Consider the following 18336-nt stretch of genomic DNA (forward strand, 5'->3'; position numbering starts at 1 on the left):
CCACTTCAGTCTTGACCCTGTTCCAGTAGTCCAGCCCAAACTGCCAGACGAGGTCCTCCCTGAACCTGACACAAGTAACCGAAGACCAGTTTCTCTGTGAATAGGGCTTATCAGTCGAGTGTAGCTTGGTTCCAGTGGCACACTGTGCATGGGGCCCATATCTGGGCATACCCATTGCCAATTAGGGTGGTACATCAAACGCACAAAAGGTGATGAGAGGAATGCTTGCAATAAGACTAACCACTAGCAGTCACTCAGGGTAGCATAACCCATCGTTCTTTTGCCCACCATGGTACCTCAGTTTGGACCCAGCCATATGCAAACCAGTTTTGACCCTATTCCTATTGGGAACAGTCCAGCCCAACCTGCCAGGCCAGGTTCTCCCTGAACCAGAACATAAGCAATTTAAGACCAATTTCTTCCTGATCGGGGCTCATAAGCCAAGTGTAGTTGGTTCCAGTGGCACAAGGGTCATGAGACTCACGCCTGGGCATACCCCTTGCCTCTTAGGGTGGCACATCAAACTAACAAAAGGTGATAGGAGGAATGTCTGCAATACGTGTAACCACTGGCAACCATTTGAAGTAGCATTCCATCCCGTCATTCTTTTGCCTCCATGCCATCTCAGTTTGAAACAGCATATGAAAATTGGTCTGGACCCTGCTCCAGTTGAACACTCAAGCCCAAACTGCCAAGCAGGTGCTGTCTGAACTGAAACAGAAGTAATTTAAGACTGGATTCGCCCTGATTTGGTCTTGTCATTCAGGTGTAGCTTGGTTCCAGTGGCACAATGAGCACGGGACCCACGTCTGGGCATACCTTTGCCACTTAGGGTTGTACATCACAAACAATAAAAGGTGATGAGAGGAATGTTTGCAATAAGACTAACCACTAGCAGTCACTCAGGGTAGCATCCCAACCCCTTGTTCTTTTGCCCGCCATGCCATCTCAGTTTGGACCCAACCTTATGCTAACCGGTCTTGACCCCACTCCACTCTGAACAGTCCAGTCTGAACTACCAGGAGAGGTCCTTCCTGAACACAAGCAATTTAAGACTAGTTTCGTTCTGATTGGGCCTCATCAGTCAGGTTTAGCTGGGTTCAGCTTGATTCCAGTGGCACAGTGAGCATGGGACCCACATCGGAGCACACACTGGACACATAAAATGATACATCAGACACAAGAGGCGAGGAGAGGAATGCTTGCAATAAGTCCTATTCAGAGAGGACCTGGCGGCACATCCACTTGAGAGTGTACCACCACTTAAGAAGAGATTCTCAGTAGCTCTTAGAAGAAGGCAGGTATTTATTTAGGGGAAAAGACCCTCAGAAGGCTCCAGTGCAGATGATGAAGGGGGTTGCTGGTTGGACGTGGACTCTGTGGGATTGAAGGATGCCAGTGGGCTTTATACCTCACCGGAGTGGGAACTTCTTTTACTGATGGGCCTGACCTCCTATTGCACAGTAATCATGATAGCTGTGACATGTTGGGCCTACAGCTCCGACACACAAAGTCAAATTTAACATTCTCACTGAAGTCATGCAATCCACCTCCCTCACATCGGAACCCTTACTCCCTTTCAATGATGCACCAGCTGAGCCCCTACTGGCTATATGGAAGAAACTGACAACCTCTACAGCCGTCTCTAGACCCATTGCGAAGCGATATATGCTAGCTCTGGGAGATCCTAGCTTGTTATCAGCTCATCCATCTCCGGAGAGCCTAGTGGTGCATGCCTTTTATTCCTGTACAGTGGGCTCCTTCTCCTCTATACCAACGAACAGGGAATCAAAGAAGCTGGAACAGTTTGTGAAGAAAATGTTTTCGGCTGGGAGTATGACACTCTAATCTATTAATGCCTCTGGTGTTCTTGGCCAGTATGGGCATGCCTTGTTAAATTCCTCTCAGGCTGTTATCCCCACTCTTTTGGATGACCTGCAAACACACTTCACAGAGTTGATTGTCAGGCTGCTGCAAAGCAGACGATATGGTCTGGCGTGTATCTTGCAGATTCAATGGCAGGAGCCACGGGAACATCCATCTCTATATGTCGTCCGGCCTGGTTAAGATATTCAGGCTTTTCACCAGACATATAAACCACATTAATGGACCTTCTGTTTGATGCATCTTGGCTCCACCATGCCAAAGCAGACTCTGCACTGGAGAGGCTTAAGGACAGTAAAGCCACGGCCAGATTCCTTGCCCTCCAAATACAAACGAGAGACTACTGTCAGTTTCGGACGTTTCTTGGCTTCAGCAGGGGCTTTTAATTTCAAGACTGTCGACAATTCACAGCACAACAGCAGGCAAACCCCCTTTACAAACAAGATAGATAATGATGATGCAAGAGCCCAACGAATCCTAATTTCCCAAGCTGGCCACAATGGGTGTGGTATGCAGACCTCATTAACCTTTCCCTGTGCCATCTGCTCTGTCTTCCACACAGAGTACACCTCCTCTTGCAGTCGCAGGAGCAGGTTCAAAACCCCAGAGCCTACACCTACATGCCTGCACACCGAACTATAATGTCCCTTTAATCTTTATTTTTTCAGTGAATACATTTTTATATATCCTGAGTGGGAAGTGGAAAAAAAATGGGCCACCAGGCCTCACAAAGTACAAGGGAGTATACTAAGTAAAGGTCAGTCACCAAATAAATCCCTAAATGCGAACTAGAACATCCATGCTGGTGACAGTTTAATGCTTTGGTTGCTAGCTGACTGTAACTTATATAAACACATTAACCCCATGATTAAAACAATGTGGTATACCTAGTGGTTTTGTCAAAAGGTGTCACTATATAATCAGTCAAAAAACATGCATTTCAGTATACACTAGCCTTACAAGATAGTCCCACAGGCATCCACTTTCCTTGCCTTTCATTATAAATTAATCCATCTCTCTGGGTTTTGACATACATTCCATTGTAAATAGTACACAACAGTAAACATTTCTGTGAAAGTCCTACTTGTTTCATTAAACATAGTTGCCTAGGAACTGCGTAGATCACAAACCTCAATGCATTACAAAGGTGCATTGCACAGTGCCTGAAATGATGAAGGTGTTCTCCCAGAGTCACTATTGCTGGGCCCTGGGAAACACAAGGTGCTTTAGTTTTTGAGTCTCTGCAGAGTCCCCAATAGATGTCTACAACTCTCTTGGAAGCTACCCAAGCATATCGAAAACTTGTTGCTACTCGTGGGACAAGGAGAAGAAAAAACATGTAAGTTAACAGTCCATGCTATGGCTCATAGTGCGTTTCTTGGCATGCCTGCAGTGTTCATTTTGATGCAGCTGGAAACCATGGAGGGGTTTTCTTTTCCTTTTATGGTCTTACCTTTGACAGCGCATATGCTGTCTTTTGTGAGACATTTGGTTACCTTATGGTGTGCTTAGAGCCTGCCCATTACTAACAATTGGTCTGCTTCATTGTTGCTCTCATTTGCTTACTTCTAATTTGTTAGCATGTGTGGGCTTCTCTTCCTCTGCTTGGGTTTATCTGTCCCCCTGGAGCATGGACCCATTACTTGTGTCTTTTCACTACTCCATTATCAGGTGCGACTTTTTATTTTTGTTGAAGCATTCTACAAGAGTGCATGTGTTTTTCTACTCTCTCCCATTTGTACATCTTCCCCTCGGCCTCGCTCACTGCTCATATGCATCACGCTCCCTCTCTTTTTTTGCTCCACTCCACCGTTGTTCCTTCCCCGCAACTTCTGTATTGCTTCCACCCACCACTCCTCCTGTTTCTCCGCCCCACATGTTGCTTCCCCCTTGTCATTGTTGCCCACTGTTAGAAATGGGGTTTCTGGTGGCCAGAGTATGCACCCTATACAAGCAAGAATCACCACTCTAGTCAGGGTAAGTCAGATACACACTTTAAATTAACCTGTGCTCACCTTTTGGTACCTTGGAACAGAGCAGGCAGGCTTAACTTAAGAGGCAATTTTTTAAGTATTTGTGCAACACACACAATAACACAATGAAAATACCACAAAAAGACTCCACATGGGTTTAGAACAATAGAGAATATTTATCTGAGTAAAACAAGACCAACTTGACAAAATTTCAATCAGTAGAATTTGAGATATGAATTTTTAAAGAATAAACTAAAACTAGTACTTAGAAGTCACTAGCAGTCAAAAGGTTATTTGACAATGTGCGAGACTGGTGCAAATCCACAATGGATGATAGGCCAGCCACAGAATCCATGCAATGTCCACTGAAAAAGTACCCTTGATGGAGCGAAGCGTTGACGTTGAGGACATAATGTGTGAATATTTTCCACACAGCCGGGTCACTGCGTCGTCATCAGGCTTCATTGGAATACAGGCAATGTGTCCTTTTTGAGCCGCGCAGTGTCATCCGGCCGTGCAGGATGTGAATTCGCTGTCGTCCAACAGCCTGTGCATCGCTGTCGAAGGGCGATGCGTTGGTTCTGACCATTGCAGTTGTGATGATGTGTCGTTTTTTTTCAGAAAGCAGCGCAGAACCAACTTTTGAGGCCCAGGACTGGAGGGGGAACCTCTGGCAAGAGTAGGACTCACAGATGGCAGAATCCAGGAGAGTTTCAAGAAGTTGTTTGGGTCCCTAAGACTTCAGTAAACAGGAAGCGTTCAAATGAGATAGGCCCAGCCCTTGTCCTCAGCAGGCAAGAAATCAGCAGGCAGCAGGGCAGCTCAGCAAAGCAGAGAAGCAGTTCCTTAAAGCAGTCAGTCCAGACAGAGTGGCAGTCTTTACTCCAGATGAGGTCTTCCCAGGTCCAGTACTGATCTGATTTGGTTGGTTCAGATGTCCAGTACCTATACCCAAATGTGCCTTTGAAGAGGGGTTGACTTCAAACCAGCTCTTTGAAGTGCACAGGTCCACCTTTCATCCCAGCCATGGCTTCAGACTATCAGTAGGGGGTAATCCGTCCCTTGTGTTGGACAAAGGACACTTCCTATTGAAGTGTGTCAGCTCCCCCTCTCTCTTCCTGCCTAAGGATAGCTAACAGAATGCAAATAAAAGCAGATGAGTTCTCTGCCATTCCCACCCTTCCTGTGTTTGTAGCTGTCCAGAGGGAATGCACAAAGTGCTGTCACCTACCCCAGGCGTGTATTGGAGACAGGCTGCAAATACACTGAGCAGTAAGAGCAGAGAAATGCCCACTTTCTAAAAGTGGCATTTCTAAAATAGTAATGTTAAATCCAACTTTACCAGTAAAGAGGGTTTATCATTACCGTTACAAATATGTGAAACATGATGCAGCTACTCCTTTTTGAGCAGGAAATCCTAATGCTGGCTTATGCGAGGAGTAGGCCTCACAGTAGTGAAAAACAACTTTGGGTGTTTTCCACTACCAGGACATGTCAAGCTTAAAAGTACATGTCCTACCCTTTACTTATATAGCACCCTGCGCTAATGGCCAGGCGCTACCCGTCCTTTAGGGCGGAGGGGCCACCCCCACCTTTTGCCCCTTATGAAGAGTGCCGGTCAGGCTGAACTAAGGTCAGCCTGACAGACACCCTTCATGTTCAGGTCAGGCAACCAGGAGCAGACATGCGCGATTTGCGCAGACTTCTGGCTGCCTGAGCTGAACTTCGCTGGGCTGACGAGGTCACAGCTCCTGTGGGCGGGACCTCCTTGGCTCAGCAAAGGTGCCTCGAGGCCCTCCCCCAGGTGAGGAGGGAAGTGTCACCCATTGACTTCGAACTGGGCGCTTCAGGTTTAAGCTCTGAAGCGCCCAGGGCGAGTGTCAATCAGTGACACCTCGTCACAGAGTGGGTTGGGGTCAGAAGTCTCACTGACCCATCCCACTCTGTGACGAAGTTGGGACTGCTGCCTTCCCTCATTGGCTGACCTAAGTCCCAACCATCCTGGGACCTCCGAGGCTGAAGGTAAGTGTGTGTGTGTGTGTGTGTGTGATCTTTTTTAATTAATGTTTGGTGCGTGCGTGCATGTTTGAATGTTGATGAGTGTTGTTAACAGATGTGCGTGCGTGTGTGTGTGAAAGAATGAGTGTGTGTGTGCTTCCCGCCCTCCCTCCTAATGCTGCCGGCGGCCACTGCTAATGGGTACATTAGGAGTGACTTATATGTAATAAAAGGGGAGTTTACGGCATGGTAAGGGGTTTTAAAGTCGAAGTGGCAGTGAATCTGCACACATAAGCACTTATAAGTACAAAGAAATAGTCTAAACATGGTGCATTATAACAATTCTGAAAACCAACTTAGCATTTTATGAGATAATTTTGTTTTGGGGAGAGAGAGAAAAAAGCAGGTGAGAAAGGAGCAAAAAAGAAAAGAGGGGAAGGATCATCATTAGGGCATATTCAAGTAAGTGTAGACAATATATTCATACTATCTAATGTAAAAGATAAAAAGTAGCTTACTAAATCTATCTATGCATCATGAAGGTTCATAATTAATGATTGTAACTGAAGAGGTAACAGAGTGTCCAGATAAGAAGAACGTAAACGGCTGCCATAGCAGATCCCGTTTGCAACTTGTAAAATTGTGGAACGATGTTTGTATCTGGAGGGGAGTTTATGCGTTCTATGTTAATATGAGAGCTATAACTCAGCATGACAGGTGTGTAGTTCCTGGAGCTACCTCTCTGAACCCAGCAAAGGCTTATGAAACTATTTCTGGTTCTGCCTCACTTCTTCTGATTCAAATCAGGTGAATGCTAAATGTTCAGAAGCGTACGCTGCCTTGGGCACTTAGATCTCCATGTTATGTTTTCTGAAGTGCTTTGTAAGTTACGTTTTCAAACTCCAAAAGCAAATCAGCACAGAAAACCAAAATACTATGGCCTTCTGGGTCAGAGTTACAGTCTGAGCTCTAGTTCTGCATGCTAATTTTATATTTAACATTGAGCTCAATGGCCAGTGGTGTCCTACGTGGGGCCATTTGTGTGTAACCTCAGGGCTTTTGAAGGATTCAAGTGCCATTTTAATAATCTTACATGATTGCCAAACATACTGTTCTGGTCAGGCAGACCTTACTAATGTGAAAAAGTATCCATAGTTTATTAGCAGAAATGAGATTGGGATTTTGAAGAATATTTGACGTTCCTTCCCTTTTGACACATAATTCCAGCTAGGATATAAATAGGAAAAGGTGATAGTGATGGCCCATTACAGAGTGGCTTAAAGCAACCCATTTATTTCTGCTTCAAGCAAAGTACTGATATAACCTTATTATTCTTTTGACCCGGGCCTGGCACTCCCCCCAGGATCACTTAATGCCCCTCAGTTTAAAAACCCCTGGTTTAGACCATCATATCCCCAGAAAATCTGGGGTTTGTAAGATTATTCCTGTTGGTTCTGGACTAAGGGTGAACTCCACCTGATGAGAGAGGATCTCTTATAAGGGGTCACAATCAGAACTGATCAAGACTCCCATGATCATCTGGAGAAGGTGGCTGCTTATACTCAAGTAGTATAGAAAGGATTGTGAAGGCAGAGTTGCATGTCCCAAACCAAGTGATCTTGATGGTTACTGTGCATCTGGCTTGGGCATCTTGTGGCTGTTTGACAGCCTCTATCCATCAAGATGTCCTCTATGGTCCTTTCATTCAGCTGATTCATGGCTGTCGTCAGTGGATTAGGTCACTTCCTCCTGGCTAATGCACTCCTGTTCCTTGTCCTGGCAGATCAGTTCATTCTCCCAGTGCTTAATTTGTAAATAAAAACGTTCCAGTGCCCAAAGTCCTCTTAATCACATGACTGCTGCAATTATATGCGGGAACACGGAATACTGCGGCGGCGTAATCCTGAAGCCATCTCTGGCCTCTTTAATTCATTTAAAGCTACTCCCTGCCCATTCAACTCACTCTAGCAGCTTTCTACTTTATCCTTTTGTGACGCTTTTTCATTTTTCCCTTCCTCCATCTTTCCCATATGTGTCTTTTGCTCTCAGCAAAGACTTGAGACAAAAGAATAAGCCCCGGCCCTCAAAAATCAGTGCCAGTGCTCAGCACCGGAAACAACAAGCACAAATTAAGTACTGCATTCTCCTCTCCACAGGCCCAGAAGAAACATGACTATGCAGATTTTACAGATTTAGGGCCCAGCAATACCAATGTTGGCCTTTCCATATTTTTCTGTCCTGCCCTGGTACACAGGACCTCCATAATGAGTAAGCTCAACAAAGTATTGGCCGAGGAGGGACGTGTTTATCCTCCTCTGGTTGTAAAAAAAAAACAATCATGGTGGTTGCACATTTTGAATTTTAGGGCTTCTCTTCAACTCTACAGATGCATAGTGTGTGCATGATCTCCACATGGAGTGAGCCTACTACCCTAGCTGTCCTTCCTGAGATTGGTTTAGGCTGGCTCAGTAGATGTGTGTTGGATCCAGAGAAAGAGGCCATTTCGTAGTGGGCTGGGGAATATGATAGCCGCCAACATGAAGATGGAAGGAAATATGTCATTGTGGCAGATCTAGTTGCAGCTATCTAAATTAAATGTATCTTGCTGGCTACCTCCTTCGACCCATAAAAGTCTTCTTGTTTGGTGAAGAAGAAAGAGATTTGTATGTGTAGGTTCCGTTGTCCAAGATGCACATTAGCACCAATGAGCAAAGGGGACCACCATCTTGTGCAGCACATTCATGGAGTCGTTTTGATTCTGCCCTTTATCCTATTTATCACCCCAGGCACGCTTGTGATAAACACCCCCCGCCCCCACTTTATTTCTTCCCTACTCTCTTTTCCTGTACTCCTTCCATATGTCCCAGATGTCAGCAAAGCAAAAATCCCAGTAATGGGGACTGTTCAAACCTTTATATGGGGCGGGACAGTTTGCATTGCCTCAGTAAAGTAAATGTTAAAACTCCTGTTCTCCTGACTAGGATGTACTTTGCAACCATTGCCAGTCTCTTAAAGCCCGGGTGCAAGATAGGGATGCACTTTGGGTGGCTCCTTGATATTGGAGCCTAGGTACTGAAAATAACATCCTCCTATTGGCAGATAAAGGTTAGGTACGGAGGCACCATGTAAAAAATACATAAAACTGCTGTTTTCTTCCCAAAGAAGAAAACTAATGAGTCTCCTGGCACACCGTTTGTATTTAGGCATCAACTGTCATTGTAGGATCCATTTGTATTTTATTTATTTCCCCTTGTTTAGTGTCTGTGTAGTATCTCAATGCTTATTATCATTTACTCCCATCCTCCACTTTGAAATCCAGGTGACTTGTAACATGATTTTCTCTTTTGCAATCCTAGCTCACTGCACTGATTTGTGGCTTCATAATCAAGCTGAGGAACTGCCTTCGCGATGATGGATTCCTGCGGCAGCTATACACCATCGGACTACTGGCACAGTTTGAAAGCCTACTGAGCACATATGGTAAGAGCCTATCCTATTTGTCACTAAGTGGCCTCAGTTTATATATTAAATGTCATGCTGAGCACATTCATGTTTTAATTCTCTACAAACATTCACAAGTTCCTTTAGTGATGTTATCTTTTTAAATATGTTTGGAAATATAATTTCAAATATGATGTATGTTAGTCATTAGCTAGCTCTACTATTTCTAGCTGAAGGAAACTGCTACATTATTGCAATATACCTTTATGTCTCAGTTAGTGAAAACCTTTAATTTTTTTTTGTAATCATGCAACCACCCACTTGTTGGTTTGTAATGGTAGAGTGTAGCACACTAGATGAAAAGAAGATAACTGTCCCAGTCTTCCAACAAATGTTATTCATTCATGGATGCTGCTTGTTCTTGCCTCTAATTGTAGACTGTACTCGGGTAGAAACCAAACACAGTCCTAGAAAAGTACTGTCATGAAAAAAGATTCTGCAAAAAGTATGTTTCCCTCCATGTGTAATACATGCCACTCACCTCCCAAATCATTATGTAGCTGACACTCCGAAGTACTCAAATAACACAAAGTAACAGGACGTAAAACTATAACTGTAATCTCTTCAAGACTGCACATATAAAATATATTTTTTTATTTAATGTTCAACAACAATTGAGAAATGATTTAATACTAAATATACACTATAGACTCATTTTCTATATTGATAACTGTAGCTCAAAATGATTTTATCCCCTTTCAAGTCAGTAGACTGCTGTTTACTTGTCACCCTCTTGTGTACTTGTCACCCTTCATATATCACCACCTTAAGGGCCTTTTCTTTGCTACATCTTTAGATAAATTAACTTTACATTGTTTTAGTGTTCATGTTGGTTAGCATCTGGATAAATATCAGGGATGCATAGACACCCTCATCTTTGTGTTTTGGACTCCCTATGCTCAGACTGTTGTTTCAATGTAAGCTTTCTTCATGAACAAAGCTCTGCCGTCTCACTCAGGCAAGTAGGCAGAGTACCTGTATTACCACCCAGATTTTTTCACTCACACAGGCTAACATTAGGCCATCATAGCACATTATAGACTGCATCTATAGACCCATACTATATCCTGGAGTGTATGTTAATGCTTCTTCTGGGCATAGAAGTGGCTGAAAAAACTGATGTTGCCCCTAAACTTTATTGAGATCACTGCCAAGACCATAAATGTAGGTTTCTCCATACACAGGTAGGAAGGCTGAAGAGTTCACTCCTAAAACCTGATTTGAAAAAATGGCATTAACATCCCTCACAATGGAACAAATTTGCCAGTCTCTCTATTAGAAAGGTCTTCCAGTAGGGGTTGTCGGACATTGTCAAGTACAGGTTGCTGAGTGCCATGAAAACAGTATTTGCTAGAGTACAGTCCTCTTTCATCCAACACAGGCATTTCATTCTTTCACTGCCAAGCCTCTTTTAGCTCCAGGTCTCTGGCAGCAACCTCATCTTCCTCCAGCTCAACAGGCTGTCTTCCTCCAGCTTGCCATGTTTCAGAAGAAATACCAGTATCACATTATCAATGTCAACAGATGCTATGAACTATTTTCCCCAGGAATTCCTCTGTCCTCCTCAGCTTCCTCTCTTGAGGCCTACTTCACCTTTCTGCAGTGTGTTATTGTTCTTTCATGGTTTTCCAACACAAATAGCCATAACGTACAACACACATTGGTGCCATTCCTACAGTGCTTTTTCAACAATCTATTAGTGGACGGCAACAGTAACTCATTGATGACATTGCCCAGTCGTTCCAGTTCTTTCTTCAGACTTACTCCTTTTCTTGATGTCAGTCTCCACATCCTCCCACAGATCTGCATACCTTAACTATAACTCTATTGCAGGAGACATCCTTTTCTTCCATGCCAGTGCAAATCGCCTTCCTGCCAACACTAGAGCTAATGATCAAAGGATAAATTATAACATTGCGCTCTTAGCATATCTGGCTGTAGAGACACATGCTCTACATAATCCTTCTATCAAGTGTTTGGCTTGTACATTTGCAAATTGTTTTTGTTCAAAGAAGTCTTTTGAGTCACAATGTGTAGTGACTCCACCCTTAGTTAGCATTGTGCATGGTTATCGGTTCAATTGTTAAATTGATTTTCTGCACTACCAGGTTTGGATGTGTTTCGATGCTGGTCCCACCCTCGACACCTTCAACATTTGCTCTTCCCGGAGCCTGATCCTCTCCTATTCAGTCATTGAGAAAACCATCATCGGTTGATCCTTCTTCTTTTCCCTTGGTGCACTTTGGAGACAATCACTAAAGCCCAAGTCCCTGGTCCTTGGTTCTCCTTTCCTTCTGCACGGACTGTAGGAGGCTGGCCTGGCTTATAGTGGGTACATTGTGGTACTTACACCTTGTGCCAGGTCCAGTTAACCCTTATTAGTAGAATAGAGGTGTTTCTAGCAGCTTAGGCTGTTAGAGGTAGCTATAGCTGAGCAGCTTAGGCTGAACTAGGAGACATGCAAAGCTCCTACTATACCACTTATATCATATAGCACTATATCACAAGAAAACACAATACTCAGAGTTGCTAAAAATAAAGGTACTTTATTTTAGTGACAATATGCCAAAAGTATCTCAGAAGATACCCTCACTTAGGAGGTAAGTAATATACACAAATTATATGTACACAAACCAAAATCAGGTAAGTAACAGTAAGAAAAGTAGTGCAAACAATGTAGAATCACAATAGAATGCACTAGGTAGAAATAGGCTTAGGGGACAACACAAACCATATACTCCAAAAGTTGAATGCGAATCACAAATGGACCCCAGGCCTATGGTAGGTTGTAGAGGGTCGCTGGGACTGTGAGAAAACAGTAAGGGTGTCCAAAATACCCCACCCCAAGACCCTGAAAAGTAGGAGTAAAGTTACCCTACTACCCCAGAAAGACAGTATAGTCGATATAGGGGATTTTGCAAGAACCACACCCACTAGCAAAACACTGAAGACGGATTCCTGGACCTGAGAACCTGTAAAGGAAAGGTACCAAGTCCAAGAGTCACGCAAGTGTCCGGGGGGGTAGGAGCCCACTAAACCCCGGATGAAGGTGCAAAAGGGCTGCCTCCGGGTGGAAGAAGCCAAAGATTCTGCAACAACAGAAGGTGCCAGGAACTTCTCCTTTGGTCAGAAGATGTCCCACGACGTGCTGGAGGATGCAGAAGTGTGTCAACGCAGAAATACCACAAACAAGCCTTGCTAGCTGCAAGAGTCGCAGTTGAGGATTTTGGGTGCTGCTGGGGACTAGGAAGGACCAGGATGTCGCCCCTTGGAGGAGGAGACAGAGGGGGCGCTCAGCCACTAAGAGAGCCCCAGCAGAAGCAGGCAGCACCTGCAGAAGTACCAGAACAGGCACTTAGAAGATCTGAGGACAGCGGTCAACTCAGAGTCACAAAGGAGGGTCCCACGACGTTGGAGTCCAAATCAGCGAGTTGTGCAATGCAGGACAGAGTGCTGGGGACCCAGGCTAGGCTGCGCACAAAGGAATCCTTGGAAAAGTGCACAGAAGCTGGAGCAGATGCAGATCACGCAGTACACAGGATTACTGTCTGGCGTGGGGAGGCAAGGACTTACCTCCACCAAATTTGGACACAAGGGCCACTGGACTGTGGGAGACACTTGGATCCAGCTCCTGTGTTCCAGGGACCACGCTCGTCAGGATGAGAGGGGACCCAGAGAACCGGTGATGCAGAAGTTTTGGTGCCTGCGTTAGCAGGGGGAAGATTCCGTCGACCCACTGGAGATTTCTTCTTGGTGCAGGGCAGGGTGAAGGCAGACAGCCCTCAAAGCCTGCACCAATCAGGAAACAGTTGAGAAAGCCGTCAGGATGAGGTGCTACAATGTTGCTGGTAGTCGTTTTGCTACTTTGTTGCGGTTTTGCAGCCGTCCTGGAGCAGTCGATCCTTGGCAGAAGTCGAAGAGGGAAGTGCAGAGGAACTCTGGTGAGGTCTAGCATTCGTTATCTGAGGAATAGCCCACAGGAGAGACCCTAAATAGCCCAGAAAGGAGGATTGGCTACTGAGAAAGGTAAACATCTATCAGAGGGGGTCTCTGACGTCACCGCTGGCACTGGCCACTCAGAGCAGTCCATTGTACCCCAACACCTCTGAATCCAAGATGGCAGAGGTCTGGGTCACACTGGAGGAGCTTGGGGCAACTCCCCTGGGAGTTGCTGGTCAGGGGAGTGGTCACTCCCCTTTCCTTTGTCCTTTTTCACGCCAGAGCAGGGCTGGGGGATCCCTGAACCGGTGTAGACTGGCTTATGCAGAGATGGGCACCATCTGTGCCCATCAAAGCATTTCCAGAGGCTGGGTGAGGCTACTCCTCCCCAGCCCTTTACACCTATTTCCAAAGGGAGAGGGTGTAACACCCTCTCTGAGGAAATTCTTTGTTCTGCCCAGGGGGACAGAAACCTGTCTGAGGGGTTGGCAGCAGCTGCAGTGGAGACCCCGGAAAGCAAGTTTGGCAGTACCCAGGTTCTGTGCTAGAGACCCGGGAATGCATGGAATTGTCCCCCCAATACCAAAATGGTATTAGGGTGACAATTCCATGATCCTAGACATGTTACATGGCCATGTTCGGAGTTACCATGGTGACGCTTCATCAAGTGAGGGTTAGACATATAGGTGACTTATAAGTTACTTATGTGCAGTGAAAATGGCTGCGAAATAACATGGACGTTATTTCACTCAGGCTGCAGTGGCAGTCCTGTGTAAGAATTGTCGGAGCTCCCTATGGGTGGCAAAAGAAATGCTGCAGCCCATAGGGATCTCCTGGAACCCCAATACCCTGGGTACCTAGGTACCATATACAAGGTAATTATAAGGGTGTTCCAGTGTGCCAATGAGAATTGGTTAAATTAGTCACTAGCCTGCAGTGACAATTTTAAAAAGCAGAGAGAGCATAAACACTGAGGTTCTGGTTAGCAGAGCCTCAGTGATACAGTTAGGCACCACACAGGGAACACATATAGGCCACAAACACATGAGCACTGGGGTCCTGGCTAGCAGGATCCCAGTGACACATATCAAACATACTGACAACATAGGGTTTTCACTATGAGCACTGGGCCCTGGCTAGCAGGATCCCAGTGACACATATCAAACATACTGACAACATAGGGTCTTCACTATGAGCACTGGGCTCTGGCTAGCAGGATCACAGTGAGACAGTGAAAACACCCTGACATATATTCACAGACAGGCAAAAAGTAGGGGTAACAAGGCTAGAAAGAGGCTACCTTCCTACACGGACTCCATAAAGTGAAGAGTCATAGAGTTTGTGGGATCTGATACCCCTCAATGCCACCGCAAATATCCCTGGACAGACCTGTACGGGGTCTGTAATCTTTGTCTCTTCCTGGAGCACGACATTACTCTCTGCATTCCCTTCATTGCCTCCAGGTGCAAAAAGGTCTTACCACAATAAAGAGACAGATGCTCGGTCTATCCCTAGATGGAGCTTGGAAACCCTTGATATCTTCAGTGAAGCTGGCCCCTTCAGCGCAGGAGGAGGGAAGATGCAGTTCCTTAGACATCCTCACCCATCAACCCAGTCTGGAGGTAATTGGCTTTGGCTCCCAGAGCTAGAACATATGGAGGAAGAGGAGGAGGACAAAGGCACTCTGTCTACCTATCTCAGCACTGACCTGTGCTTCAAGCAAATGCAGAAAGTTGTGAGGCAGGGAAACCGCTGTGTCCTGAGGATGGGTACTCCGGGACATAGACTGAGCCGATTGTAGGGGATGGGGGTCCCCATGGCCAATAATGGCGCAGGGGGCGGGCTGAGCGGTCCTCCTCCCCTTTCTATACACACCTTTGAATATTTGACTGGGGGATGTGGTCCCTGGCGCTGAAATCGGCCCGGGCTACGTGCCCTCCTCACCCTTCTCAAAAACACCTGAGCCCTGGGGGATGGGGTCCTGGGGTCACAAATTGGCCTGGAAAGGGGGTCCACGCACACCCACCTCACCTAAAATATAAATATTTATACCCCCTCTCCCCTGGGACCTGGCCCACCTGAGGGGCTTTAAAAAAGAGTGCAGGAGACCACGCTTGTTTTTTAAATTTTGTCACAGATCCTCAGCACATTTTTGTAAAATATTTGAACAAAAAAAACCATGTGAATCTTAAAATGACTGCCACCAGTTTGTGGTAGAAGTGGTGGAAGCCAATCAGATCTCAGTTTGAGATCTATGGGCTTTGTGGACCCTCTGCATCTCCAAAACTACTGAACAGATTTACACTAAACTACAAGAAGCACTCTTTCTGGACCGAAATCTAGCTTTCTGCCAAATTTGGTGTAATTACGTTCAGCGATTCAGGCTGTAGTTGTATCTAAAATCCCTTAGGGAAGTTGCATGGGAAAAATGTGTTTTGGGATCACCTGTTTTTTCAGCACCTGCTTGACGAATCATACCAAATCTTTTCAGACAGCATCTGAAATAACTTCCAAACTAGTTCTGAAAATTTTGTGAATATTTGTCATACGATGCCAAAGTTATTAGCAAAACAAAAAATGCTTTTCCCATGGAAACTAGGTCCGAACTATAACTACCTTCTAGTGGCCGGCAGTAAGTTAAAAAAGCTAGATAGATAGTGTGTGTAGATAGATAAATGTTACAAAGCTGTGGTAGGTATACTGTAGTGATAGTTAGAAATTTGCACTTGCTAGTAACATTGCCACTTTTTTGATAAATCTCACAAAACTTTGTAGACCTATTCCTTTTTCTACATTGGGAAATTATGCAAAGTTTTGTGGTGATTCATAAAGGGGGTGCCATTAAAAAAGTAACCTCTTCTCTGTCAGGCCTTTTCCCCCTCAGGTGCCAGGCCTTTTTTTTGGCGTTTTGGGGCAGTTTGCGCTAAGGCCCTCATAACTTTTTGTCCACATAAGCTACCCACGACAAATGTGCGTCCTTTTTTTCAAACATCCTAGGGGTTCTATAGGTACCCAGAGTTTGTGGGTTCCCCTGAAGGGGACCAAGAAATTAGCCAAAATACAGCATTATTTTTTTTTAAATGGGAAAAAAAGGCTGCAGAAGAAGGCTTGTGTTTTTTTTCCCTGAAAATGGCATCAACAAAGTGTTTGTGGTGCTAAAAATCACCATCTTCCCAGCTTGCAGGAACAGGCAGACTTGAATTACAAAACCACATTTTTCAACACAATTTTGGCATTTTACTGGGACATACCCAATTTTTACTATTTGTTTGTGCTCTTAGCCTCCTTCCAGTTAGAGACAGAAATGGGTATGAAACCAATGCTGGATCCCAGAAAGCAAAATATTTCTGAAAAGTAGACAAAATTCTGAATTCAGCATTGGTTCATTTGTGTAGATCCTACAAGGTTTTCCTACAGAAAAATACAGCTGAAATAAAGAAATATTGAAATTGAGGTAAAGAAAAACAGCCGTTTTACTCTGTCATTTTTTCCTGTGATGTCAGATTTTTGAAAGCAATATACCATTACGTCTGCTGGACTCTTCTGGTTGTGGCGATATATAGAGCTTGTAGGTTCATCAAGAACCCTAGGTACCCAGAGACAATAAATGAGCTGCACCTTGCAATGGGTTTTCATTGTATACCGGGTATACAGCAATTCTTTTGCTGAAATATAAAGAGTGAAAAATGGGTATCAAGGAAACCTTTGTAATTCCACAATGGGCACAAGATAAGGTGTTGAGAAGCAGTGGTTATTTGCATATCTCTGAATTCTGGTGTCCCCATGCTAGCATGTGAATTACAGTGCATTTCTCAAATAGACGCCTTTTTGTACACACCGTCTTACAGTTGGAAGGAACAAATGTAGAGAAAGACAAGGGCCAATAACAGTTGTTTTGCTATTCTGTGTTCCCCCAAGTCTCCCGATAAAAATGGTACCTCACTTGCGTGGGTAGATCTAATGCCCGCTACAGGAAACGCAACATGGACACATCACATTTTCCCAAAGAAAACTGAGCTGTTTTTTGGTAAGTGCCTAGCTGTGGATTTTGATCTCTTGCTCAGCCGGCACCTAGGAAAACCTACCAAACCTGTGCATTTGTTTTAAAACTAGACACCCAGGGTAATCCAGGATGGGGTGACTTTTGGGGCTCTCACCAGGTTCTGTTACCCAGAATCCTTTGCAAACCTCAGAATTCGGCCCCAAAAATTTTTTTTCCTAGCATTTCGGTGACAGAAAGTTCTGGAATCTGAGAGGAGCCACAAATTTCTTTCCACTCAGCGTTCCCCCAAGTCTCCCAATAAAAATGGTACCTTACTTGTGTGGGTAGGACTAGTGCCCGCAACAGGAAATGCCCCAAAACACAACGTGGACACATCACATTTTCCCAAAGAAAACTGAGCTGTTTTTTGCAGAGTGCCTAGCTGTGGGTTTTGGCCTCTAGCTCAGCCGGCACCTAGAGAAACCTACCAAACCTGTACATTTTTTAAAACTAGACACCTAGGGGAATCCAAGATGGGGTGACTTGTGGGGCTCTCACAAGATTCTGTTACCCAGAATCCTTTGCAAACCTCAAAATTTGGCCCAAAAAATGTTTTTTCCTCACATTTCGGTGACAGAAAGTTCTGGAATCTGAGAGGAGCCACAAATTTCTTTCCACTCAGCGTTCCCCCAAGTCTCCTGATAAAAATGGTACCTTACTTGTGTGGGTAGGCCTAGTTCTCCGAAAGGAAATGCCCCAAAACACTATATGGACATGTTGAAATTGAGGGTAACCAAAGCGGATCCAAAGGGCAGTTTGAAAAAAAATATTTTTAGGCTGACAAGTGGGGCAGAATTTTTATCGCTATAAATGCGACAATGCTGGGTGGTAGGAATTTTGTGGATTCCTGCAGATTCCGGAAGGTTCCATCACAAACATATGGGAAAAATGTGTGATTTCCAGCAAAATTGGAGGTTTGCAGGGCATTTTGGGTAAGAAAATGGTGCGGGTGCATGTGAAGCACACCACCCTGGATTCACCCAGATGTTTAGTTTTCAG

At 44.9% G+C, this 18336-nt stretch overlaps 1 protein-coding gene across 37 annotated transcripts in view; it reads left to right on the forward strand.

Moving 5' to 3' along the window:
- INPP4A (inositol polyphosphate-4-phosphatase type I A) overlaps positions 1–18336 on the forward strand; it is a 997999-nt gene that overhangs the window by 814135 nt on the left and 165528 nt on the right. For all 37 annotated transcript variants that reach the window (XM_069204338.1, XM_069204341.1, XM_069204354.1 and 34 more), the window contains one exon: positions 9212–9335. In XM_069204338.1, coding sequence (XP_069060439.1) covers positions 9212–9335 — 124 coding nt within the window. The remainder of the gene's footprint in view (positions 1–9211; positions 9336–18336) is intronic.

This window comes from Pleurodeles waltl, chromosome 8, assembly GCF_031143425.1.
Source record: "Pleurodeles waltl isolate 20211129_DDA chromosome 8, aPleWal1.hap1.20221129, whole genome shotgun sequence".
Lineage (NCBI taxonomy): Eukaryota > Metazoa > Chordata > Amphibia > Caudata > Salamandridae > Pleurodeles > Pleurodeles waltl.